Source organism: Vanacampus margaritifer, chromosome 13, assembly GCF_051991255.1.
Source record: "Vanacampus margaritifer isolate UIUO_Vmar chromosome 13, RoL_Vmar_1.0, whole genome shotgun sequence".
NCBI classification, from domain to species: Eukaryota; Metazoa; Chordata; class Actinopteri; order Syngnathiformes; family Syngnathidae; genus Vanacampus; species Vanacampus margaritifer.
This window is the reverse complement of record NC_135444.1, coordinates 6,475,138-6,486,573: the sequence shown is the minus strand read 5'-3', so window position 1 is coordinate 6,486,573 and position 11,436 is coordinate 6,475,138. Positions and strand designations below refer to the sequence as shown.

At 39.7% G+C, this 11,436-nt stretch overlaps 2 protein-coding genes across 3 annotated transcripts in view; one reads left to right on the top strand and one right to left on the bottom strand.

The window, feature by feature from the left end:
- Positions 1 to 874: 874 nt before the first annotated feature.
- dda1 (DET1 and DDB1 associated 1) lies at positions 875 to 7,507 on the top strand. The gene is made up of 5 exons (XM_077584261.1): positions 875 to 1,269; positions 1,592 to 1,672; positions 1,768 to 1,819; positions 5,980 to 6,041; positions 6,112 to 7,507. The coding sequence occupies exons 1-5, from the start codon at positions 1,261 to 1,263 to the stop codon at positions 6,214 to 6,216; spliced, it is 309 nt and encodes a 102-aa protein (XP_077440387.1). The 5' UTR covers positions 875 to 1,260; the 3' UTR covers positions 6,217 to 7,507.
- Positions 7,508 to 7,602: 95 nt separating this feature from the next.
- ano8b (anoctamin 8b) overlaps positions 7,603 to 11,436 on the bottom strand; it is a 41,541-nt gene continuing 37,707 nt past the window's right edge. For both annotated transcript variants that reach the window (XM_077584258.1, XM_077584260.1), the window contains one exon: positions 7,603 to 10,972. In XM_077584258.1, the coding sequence (XP_077440384.1) occupies positions 10,259 to 10,972 (714 nt within the window). In that variant the 3' untranslated portion in view covers positions 7,603 to 10,258. The remainder of the gene's footprint in view (positions 10,973 to 11,436) is intronic.

Here is an 11,436-nt window from a genome sequence, read left to right as displayed (position 1 = left end):
TCGAACAGCTATAATCTCCTGGTTGGATTCAGAAGGGAAGAGCGCCCTCTACTGACGCAAACAGCAGACTACTGTTAGCTACACAGTACTAATAAACATTTATTTGTGAAACAAGTTTTTCACTCGTGTGCACAATATAAATAACAATAAAAAATACTTAATTTTAGATATGTGTGTGGAAAGGTTGTTATAGCTTTAAGAACTAACTGAAACCAGTACAGCCCCCCAAAAAAAGTTTTTCGTTTTCATTTTTGTCAATATCATACGTAGCTTTTTTAGGGTTAATTTTAAATGAATTTACTTGAGTATTGATGGACTGCAGAAGAAGAAAGTCGAACAGTCGTTTGAGAATTGTGGTTTACTTTTCATTACACAATACTTAGTGACCTTTATTCATCTTTCACGCGACAAATACTCCATATGTATAGGCTCAAACTCACCTGTGACCTGAGAGAGGATAAGCAGTATAGAAAATGGATGGAGGGACTATGAAAAAGAACAGCTATTGTATGTCATCCACAGTCATATGTGTTTGCTTAAAATGTTGGCATTTCAGCATACAATAACTAGTTTGGAACTTGATAAACATACAAGAGGCTGTCTTGGTCTTTTTCTTTTAAATATATTGTCGGAAATGTTTAATTAAATTTATATTTGAGTTAGCATATTTATTTCTATTTATTTTTTTAACATTCGTGAGCTATTAAAAAAATGTCAGAACTTAGGTATCCTGAGCCTATAAAAAAAATCACCGTGTTAATTACAAATTGTAGTTGAAATGAATTTGCTCACCGTACCACGAGTAGTAGCCTAGTTGTAATTGGACCTCCAGACGCTAGAGGGCTCAACCCCAAAGGTAGCAGGACCTTTAATGGGCATGAGCGTTTCCGGGGCGCGGTCTTAAGAAGCAGCGATGCCATCATGCTAACCGTGGATCTCCCGAATAACCAGCTTTGCTAATTTATGCAATGTCAAGCCGGAGTGTTGTTCGGAGCAATATAGTTCTACGTGTAATTGAATATAGAATGAAAATAGTGATTTGAGTGCGAGGTTTGTGTTTGTGTGGCCGGCGCCACCCGACAGACGAGCCGTACGGTGTCCAATTCCGTGAGTTAGCACGGCTATCGTTAACATAGTCATAAACATATTGCTCGCCCGCCCGACTGCCTGCTTGCCTGGCCGCTATCACGACGTGCGCGGCGGCGTCTGCAACAAGATCAACGGTCGGCCTCGACGTTGGATTTTAGGTGGACCACTGTCATGGAGAAGGTATCTACGTACCAATGCAGAGCTGCTGTCATTAGCGCAGGGGTCACGTTAACAAACCGATAGCCGCTAGTCGGCTAGATGCTGGTACTTCTGTAGCACGTCATTATTCTCATCACTGAGGTCAATCCGCCGGCATCATCATGCACTCTGTTGAAGTAGGAAATTGAAATGATTAGTTGCAATTTATGTTTTGGGATGGGTAGGAGAGCGACGTGTTCTCACGTTGACATGCCATGGCGATACAACATATCGCAAAGTGTCCAAGAATCGGCTTTAAAATGGTTGGAAAAAAGCAGTCGTCTAATTTTGCCTCCATCCACAGGCAGATTTCCTAAAAGGGCTTCCCGTCTACAATAAAAGCAACTTCAGCAGGTTTCATGCAGACTCCGTTTGTAAAGCATCCGTAAGTACTTCACATTGGCGCTGTTTCTCTTCTCTCTTCAGCAACCAAAATATTTTTTGCTTAATAAAGTGAATTCTTTTTGCTCTCCTATGCAGAATCGGAGGCCCTCTGTCTATCTTCCAACACGGGAATACCCTTCAGAACAGAGTGAGTAGTAGTGTTTTTTTTATTTTGGTCTCAGTTTTAGTCCAATTTGTCATGCTTGGTAGTTTTTAGTTAGTCAACCTCATCTCATCTTCATTTAGTCAATTTTTAGTCGACTATAAATCTAACATTTTAGTCTTTATTTTAGTCCAAGAAAACAGAATTTTATTCGTCTAGCTTTAGTCAACAAAAACTCAATGTTTTAGCCAGATCTTTTTGATGAAAAACAATTTCACACAATTACACTGGCCACTACGGCTCCATGCCATGAGCTAGTAAATTAGCCAGCATTAGTTAGCAGTCGCTTTATTATTATTGGATTGTTAAATTATAATTGTAATTCCCTTTTTTTTTTTTTACCTTCACTGTGAATCCACCTCCAGTCTGTCCCATGAGTTTGTGCATGTTGCACTTGCTAGCTGCAGATTTGAAAGGGGATGTGTCACTGTGTGTCACATGACAGTGTCACAGACATGACAGATTCGACGAGACAAGATTTTTACAAAATCATATAATATTTGTCTCGTTTTTGTTATAACTAAAATGTCCATTTTTTAATCAAGTAAAGTACATTTTCGTCTCGTCTTCATCAGTCAACGAAAATATATACTGATTTAGTCTCGGTTATTGTTTATTAATGAGGCTTTTAGTCTAGTCTAGTTTTAGTCCGGTGAAAAATGTGTGTTGACAAAATTATTTTTGTTTAGTTTTTGTTGACAAAATTAACACTAGTAAGTAGCAGTCTCTTGGAGAAACATCTGGAATTAAAGCACAAACGGGTTCAATAACAAAACTTGCTATTGTATTCTGTGGACTGGACTTACACTTGTGTAATGATTTTGTACATTCAGTTCACTCTTTATTTTGTTAGATTTTTCTAAGGCTGAACAGTTAATTGAATTCAACATTGCAAGTAGTAAAGGGCCATTTCCAAATCTCAAATGTGGTGATTGGGAGGACTCTGCTCTGCTTCATTTTAGTTGGAAGGCTTTATTTTTGTTATATGTGTTTTATGTATATGTCTAGTCTAGATAAGTGCAGTGGTTAACAAGTGCATGTTTACATATTATTGGTTCATGATATGCTGATGAAACATGAAAAGTTGAAGTGATAAAGAGACAGATTTCTTTGCTATAATCAGATTTATGACTTACACCAACCACACTTGTTTGGTACAATTCTGTCATGTCGTCATAGTGAATGGCAAAAGCTTAAAAGACTGCAAGTCAAAAGGATTTTAAGCCTCGTTCGTTTCCACCGACGATATCGTCTCTACTCTGCTCTGCATTACACCAAAAAGCCGTTGCTTGGTTTGTGGCCGTTTATTTCAGCCAGAAGACATCGAATGAATATTTCAGCCATTGTTGTCCTCTCTTCGTCGTTAATGGCGGCGGTTTTCCCGGGGTGGTGGTTTGCGCAGCTGCACATGGGTGACGACATGTCTCGCACCAATCGTTGGCCTCCAAAATGATTACGGCACCTTTTGGAACTGGGCTACTTTTTTTTTTTTTTTTTGAACCGCAAAGGAGCAGGTACCAGAAAAATTAGTTAAAGAGTAGAGACAGGTAGATTTGTTGGTGTAGAGTAGAGTAGAGTAGAGTAGAGTAGAGTAGAGTAGAGTAGAGTAGAGTAGAGTAGAGTAGAGTAGAGTAGAGTAGAGTAGAGTAGAGTAGAGTAGAGTAGAGACCGGTCATGGAAACGAGGCTTAAGTAAGTTACCAGCTGTAATTGAACTTGAAGTAGATAACTAAACTGTCTTTCATGTTAACTTATGGTTTGTTTACCTGTATTTGTGTAAGCCTAAACTATAACACCAAAACATTTATCTATAATATATAGGCATGTTTGATATCACTTTTTTTTTACCCCCAGACAGATGCAATATGAGTACTCAACTATGCACCAATACCGATACCAAGTAACCAATACCACTAGTATTTTTAACATTTCCATTAAATCAATGATAGATATTTTTAAAAGAAAGCCATTTTGTTTATTTCTTACAAAAGGCAGCAGTCACTCTGTAATAGAAAAAAACTTAAATTCAAAATAAAACATAACTCACACTCTGATTTAAGCTTCATTTGTAGCAAGTTAATGAAATTGCAAAATAAACCACCTGAGATGTAGTCTTTCTTCAAAATAAATTGAAGCACAAACCTACTCAAAGTAAGACAAATATTGGATGAATGGAGTAAAGATAAAATATAATTAAATATTAGGGGTGTGCCCAAAAATCTATTCTCATAAGAATCGCGATTCTCATTTACTACAATTCAGAATCGATTTTAAATGTCCCAAAATTGATTTTATTTAAATAATTTTATACTGTCATGCCTATGTCTGTGTGTGCCTTTATTTGGAGCGCTGTTCACTTGTTTGGCCACTGAGTGGCAGTGTGGTTTCACGTGGTCTAATACACTGTTAAGTTGTAGCCACATTAGAGCGTAGAAGGAAAAAGTCACAATCCAGTTATTCCAATAAAAGGTTTTTTTTTCCAGCGTGGAGCCGTTCTTTTGATTGACAAAAGTGCCGCGAGTAGCGCACTAATTGGCATTTGCGTGTCAGACTGGAGTAGATCATTACAATTCCTTGCACATCTATAGATTGAAGCAAAAATCATTGTCAATCAAATCATTTTGAATAAAAAAAAAAAAAAACATTCTTAATCAAAAATCGATTCTGAATCGAATCGCAGACCCAAAAATCGTAATTGAATTGAATTGTGAGACATTCAAAGATTCCCACCCCTATTAAATATACCGTCTAGGAAACATACTATCATAACACACAATGAAGTAAAAGCGCTATGTTGCTTGCATTTGCATTCAGCAGGAAAACTAGACAGTACAAATTTACTAAATAGTAACCACATTTTCTCAGTTTATGAAAACATTCAATGTGTAACATAACTATATGCATGAAAAACCGTAATGGAGAACATCTTCAAACCACCCAAAGTGAGTTGGCAAATGAACGTCTTATGTTGGTAGCAACACACTAATAATGGACTCTAAGCCTTCATCCAAATGTTATAGAAATTGCCTCTTAAAGGGCATGTGAGAGGATGGACATGGATGTAGTTCACTTAGGAAAAGGTTCTATCAGCCATGCATGCCATTTACTTCCTGATAGTGAACAGCCACATGAGGGTGTGAGTCACTGGTCTCGGTTACTGGCATCGGCAGCCTTTGACGGTGCTCGATACCTTGAAAGGAGATATTGATAATAGGGGTCAGAATCTTTGAATGTCTCACGATTCGATTCCGAATTTTGGGTGTGCGATTCGATTCAGAATCGATTTTCGATTAAAGAACGATTTTTTTTTTTTTTTTTTTTTTTAAATGATTTGATTGACAATGATTTTTGCTTCAATTTATAGATGTTCATGGAATCGTAATGATCTACTCCAGTCGGACTCTCTAATGCTAACTAAAGCGCTACTCGCTGCACTTTTATCACTCAAAAGAACGGCTCCACGCTGCAAGAAAACAACTTTTATTGGAATAACTTGATCGTGACTTTTTCCTTCTATTCTCTAATGTGGCTACAAATTAACAGTGTATCAGACCGTGTGGAACCACACTGCCCCTAAGTGGCCAAATGAATAGCGCTCCCAATAAAGGGCACACGCAAACAAAGACAAGACAGTATAAAATAATTTAAATAAAATCCATTTTGGGACATTTGAAATCGATTCTGAATTGTACTAAATGAGAATCGATTATTTTTGGGCACACCCCTAATTGATACCTGCTATTGGTACTTGGCCATCCCTAATAATAAATCTGATATTTTTTTTCTAATATAGATTATTTTATTGTTTGTGTTTGTTAAAAAAAAAAAAAAAATCATGGGAAGAGCAGTATTGTTGAGAAATAAAATATTTTCTTTTTTTTTCTTGATTTTTCCAATTAGTTTAGACCAAGTTGTCAGGTGGAGGTTAAAAAAAAGTCAAGACAGTCTGGAAGTGGAATTTAGGCAAACACCGGCATTGTTTGGCTTTCAGATATTTGAACAGGTTCATGTTTGCATCTAATCCAAGATACTTGAACTATCTGGGGCCAAAGGTCGATTTGCGTAACCTATGAGCCACCTTGCGATGAATTTGCAGTGGCTCTTGTGTGTGCCAGTGACATTTTTCTCGCTGTGTTTTTGCCCCAGTTATCGTCACAGAGAAAACTAACATCCTCCTGCGCTACCTCCATCATCAGTGGGACAAAGAGGTGAGCACGCTTGGACGCCGTTTCCTTCCGTTGATGCGCCGTCGCTAACCGTTCCCCTTTCGATGTCCAGAATGCAGCGAAGAAACGGGAACAAGAACAAGGGGAGGGGGACAGCCCGGCGCCACCACGAAAGATCGCCCGGACAGACAGCCAAGAAATGAATGAAGACTCATAAGTGTGTGTGGGTGTGTGTGCGCGCGTGTGTGTCTGTGTGTGCAGGGCATAGCCAATCAAAACAAATGTAAAGCAAAAGGGTGACAGCTTGTGGCCTCGGTTGCGTGGCGAGGGCCCGTACCTCCCTTAAGCGGGGCCCCGCGCGCAACTCGTTGAGGAGGAAAGGAAGCCGGCACTTTGAATGGATTTGCAACCACTTTGAGAAGTGACGAGAACCCTTTTCGGACCGGGCTGTATATGCCGTTTATATGTACCGTGTCATGTATGTTTGTATGCATGCTGAGCTGTGTGTGTGTATCGTGCCGTACATGTGAGCTAACGGATTATGTTGACGGTTGGCAAGCGGCTTGAAACGTCCAGTCTTAAAAAGTGTGGGGGTTTTTTTGTTGGTTAAGTATGGCAACGCGCTTCCTGCCTGCATAAGTGCCCCCTCCTCCGTTTCACTGGCCGCTCTGTAACAATGGTGACTTTTCTCCCCACTGTTGGAATCCACACAAGCAAGAATGCACTGTGAAGAACAGCACAAAGTAGAAGCATCACGCTCGGGTGTGTTTGCAGTGTATCGATCCATCATCTTTAGGCTTGGCTGTGTGCGTGTTTTTTTTTTTTTTATATATATATAACTATATCAAACACATTTCTACCGTCTGAGGCTGATCTTGTACAACATATTTGACTTCTTGGTTTGAGCAAAAAGAGACTGGGAAATAAAAAGGCTACATTTTGTTTGAATGTCAATTCCATAATTTAATTTAATGCACTTGTTAAGTTTATTTAGGTTCATTGTAAGAACTGTTAATTGAAAGAGAGCAGCCTCGGTGCAGAATAGATGTGATCTGCACATACACCCCCCCCCCCCCCCCCCTCATGTCATTTGTGGATTGTTAGCCTTAGAGGCCTTAGAACTGGTCGTCACGGTTTGGATCCTGTTTTGTTCTGGCGTCACCTTCGTTTTGGTGGCTTTAGTAGTTCCATTCTGCGAGTTAAAAGAGGTTCTGTATTTAGCATGCAGTCCATATCACATGTTCCTATGGTTTCTTTTGTTGTCCAATACAATGCCGAATAAAGATATATATATATATGTATACAGGTTGTATGTGATGAGAATTGAAACAATGTGGTGTGTCACCTCGCTACCAGTTGTGTAAATATCCTGTCCGTTTCAGGCATAAGAGCATGTTATGCTTCTGCTAAGACTGTTCGACAACACATGAAGCCTTTTCCCCGTTTGATGTGTTAGGTCAGATTTTTATTTTATTTTTTAGCTTTGCTGAAATAAAACTGGACAGACACTGTTGTTGTCAAGTATTGCTTTAAACAAATTCTCAAGTTGTGGAATGTCAATTTGTGGGTCATTCAATTCTACAGCAACTAACAACACATGAAATGCTTTTGAAATAGTTTTATTAACTATCAACTTTTCCTGATCTTACAAAAATATGACAAAATAAATTAAAACAAATAAATAGTCCAATTTCCCAGTTGTCTTCAAAAGAGGTTTTGTACATTGGAAGAGCTTCATGATGTGAGGCATCAATGGATGATGACGATAGTGTTATGTTTTTTGTAGTGATGTTGACAGCCAGATGTTAACGAAATCTCAGTCTTTAACCTGCTGATTTGCACGCTACCATTTCAAATGTGCCAATGTTCTTCTTTGAGGTTCTTCTCTGACACACCAATGCATTTGTGAACCAAGAAATATGCCACAGTTCTCCAAAGTTTAGTTTAAGACAGCCAATACGTAAACACCCATTATAATAATGCGTAGATGTTTCTGCAGCAAAAGGCTATGATGAATACAATAAGTGGTCAGTGTGATCAATATCTACTGTACAGTATGAACTTGTGATTTCCCTGAAAATATAGTGACCCCCAAACTTGTGTTCCACGAGTAACTGGATCATTTCCTCACATTTGTTAGCCCTGCTTTCAAACTTTCTCTTTAGCTCGGGGAGGCAATTATTGAGCTCAGCCCAGCTAGCACATCATCACCTTCCTGATTTTTTCACTTCCTCTGAAAAACATACACTGACACTTCTCCAGCCCGGTAATTATAATTATTATCTAATATTTGAAAACAATACATAGTTTGATAACATATTCTATTCCGTTATTGCAATACGTCAAAAACTCGTTATTACATACTTGTATTTCTTTCTGCACGGGCTATAATGGACCTACTGTGACACTAAAACAAAAAACAAAACGTTAAATGTTAACACATTGGGTTGAACTTGAAAATGAATCACGTGAGGTTATCTGAGGATGAAGTCGAGCTGCGTTCACTTCTACTGATGCGGAAACTGACAAGTGGACGTGATGCACGACAAATATGGCCGAGACGACGCAGAGGGACAAGTGGATGTATTGCCAAAAAACAACAATAACCCTTATCAGTGTCAGTGACGTGGGAATGCATAGGTAATGTCTCTCAACCAGATTGAGATGCTGCTCTGCATGTTACAGAACATTTCTGCCGCCATCCGTTGGCAGAAGTGCAGAACGGAAAATTAAACCGCATTTAATTTATATTACATGAACAGTTTCATATGAAAAAATACCACTTTGGTCAAAATTAAAAATAATTAGCACTAATAAAGCAATCCCGTCACGAGAGCACCTTACAAAAATAAATATTAACTATTTACGCTATTTCTGCTCGTGTACTGTGCATAATGTGTGACTGCTGTCTCCTGCAGAGAAATGTAGCGTTTAGTGCAAAAGTAACTTAAATTCACCAATCACTAGTCAAGCGCGTTTAGACGGTGTGAATTTGCGAACCATTTGTCTGTGAGAGGTCGTCTACTGTCTATGGACTGCGTCTTATAACATTTGCTCAGGTTCTTACGGAAGCGTGGAATACATATTTTTGACTGTAGTACGTGCGAAGACTGCGAACGTATTGATAAAATGTAGGCTAAATGCTAAAAACCGCATTTCTTCCACAGGGTAGGTAATAAGTTGCGCATGTGCACGTTAAAAACGTTTTTGTTTTGTTTTGTTTTTGTCCCATTTGGCCTACATTATACCAATATGTTCGAAAATTAGGTAAACACAAATTGTTCATTAGTAATGTTTTTAATTAATTAAAAGTATTAAAATTAATTAATATTTCCGTTTGTCATTTTTCCGATTTTTGCCATCATGTCGCGGGGGATATGCGCATGCGTAGATTAATACCTCGTGGTATTATGGGGAAAATGCTGTTTTTAGCATTTAGAGTAGACTACATGTTATCAATACATTCGAACGCACTTTGCAAATACGTTTGAACACATTTGACTGTCAAAAATGTTTGCTCCACATTACCAGTTACACGCTTCCTAGTTGTCCGTGTTTCATTTATCTTTTTCTTTTGCCTCTTTATATCTCCTTTTAGAAACAATGACAGCAGGACTGTTGTTTCAATGGCATCCCATATTGCCACAGATGGGAAGCTGTGTACAAAGCTTACTCGTCTGGACTTTCAAAATAAAGCCTGTGGACTCATCAAGGATGCTTCCTAACGGAGTGGTTGTGTCACAATAGAAACTGCAGTTACTCAAAATTAAAAGACTGATTAAATATTGCTTTTCTTTTCTTTTTCCACATAAAAAGAGGGGCCATATATTTCACAGTTAAAAACAAGACAGTTGCCTAATACTGATCTGTGATGACTAAGAAACACTTATTTAGTACAATTAAAGATCCTTTTTCTCATCTTTTCCCCCTTCCAAACTATTGGAAGATGCTCACAATTAATTGGCCACGGAAGAAATTAAGAATCACAGCTTTTTGCTTTGAAGGCTTAAAAATAGAAGAAACGCAGCTCATGCATTTCTTGATGTATTGTAGACATGATTGCGTGTGTACTGTATGTATGTTGTAGCGTGACAGGAGGGTCAACAACGTTCTGGTCAAGCCGATTTTGTTGCTCAGGAAAACCAAAAACAACAGGAATCAATTTCAACTTCAAGTACTACAACAGAGTGGGCGGGGCCTGCAGTTGCCACACGTCTCCTCACGTTAGTTCTTCTGTTGAGGTGAAACCAAAGGAGCTACTAGACTTTTGGGCCAGGAAGATCCAGCTCACTTGAATGTCCGTCTTCTGACCCCTCCTCTCCAGGTGAGGGGATTTCATCCGGAATGCCGTTCAAGTCAGACCTGGAAGGCGGTCTCTCTGACATGTGTGATGATGATCCGTCCCCAGATCTGGGAAGTGGCGCCCCGTTGATGTATGTCCCCGCTTCCGACTTTCCAAAATTAAACAATTTGCCAGGGTTGAAGGCTTTGCTGGGTGACTGCGAACGCTCCTGTGAGCTGCTACCTGATGATGAGGATGATGTTGTGGACGTACCGTTGGCGGCAGAGGTGGCGTTAGCCGCCGCCGCAGATTCCTTCTTATTCTCGGGCGATTTGAGGAATTTGAAGCTGAGGAACCCTGGCAGCTTTGCTTCCGTGGGCGACTGCGGGGAACGGGCGCCACCTGAGGAGAATTTGCTCTGCAGCGGTATGATCTGTTTGAGCTTCATCACGTTGTTGTTAGCCAACAGGGAGCTGGGCCTCTTGGGCTTGTCCGACCCGCCTCCTCCGCCGGACCGCGATTTGCTGCCGTGGCTTTTGTCGTGGTGGTGATCCCCGGAGGCGTCGCCCCTGCTGTCGTCCCTGTCCCTTTCTCGGCGGGCCATGTGCTCCACTTGCCTCTGCCTCTCCTCCTCCTCCCTCTTCTTCCTCTGCAGCTGCTGGTAGTGCTGCTGAGCCTGACGCTCGTGCTTCTGCGGAGGAAGGGAAACGCAACCGTGTGTTATTACTGCAGACGCCGGAGCGTGCGGCAGTTACACTTCTTGTCCATTATCTGACTTCCGGCCCAGCATTTGAACATGATCAGTTTTAAGATGAAACTCGTTTTGAACAGAAGCCACGGGAAAAGTTTTGGCAAACTATCAGGCCACCTAAAATGAGGTGGATGACAGGATCCGGCCCACGGGCCTTGAGTTTGTGGTTTACTAAACTCAACATGTTTGATTGATTGAATTGGTGGTGATTGGAGTGGATGTAGAAAAGAGTATCAAATCCAAATTTTTGCACTCAAAACACATTTATTTATTTATTTCGATAAACAGATTTCTATTTTTTTTTTAAATTGCTTCTGTTATAATTTTTTGTACATTAAAAAAAAAAAAGTATGCTGAAGGAAAACCGACTAAAATTGCCCTTTATTTCGTAAACCAAAAGTGGA

Bases quoted from the DNA above. Each gene is read 5' to 3' on its own strand.
- dda1 (XM_077584261.1), top strand. The intron at 1,673-1,767 runs GTAAGTACTTCA...TCTCCTATGCAG, and splicing joins ACTCCGTTTGTAAAGCATCC to AATCGGAGGCCCTCTGTCTA. The intron at 6,042-6,111 runs GTGAGCACGCTT...TTCGATGTCCAG, and splicing joins ATCATCAGTGGGACAAAGAG to AATGCAGCGAAGAAACGGGA.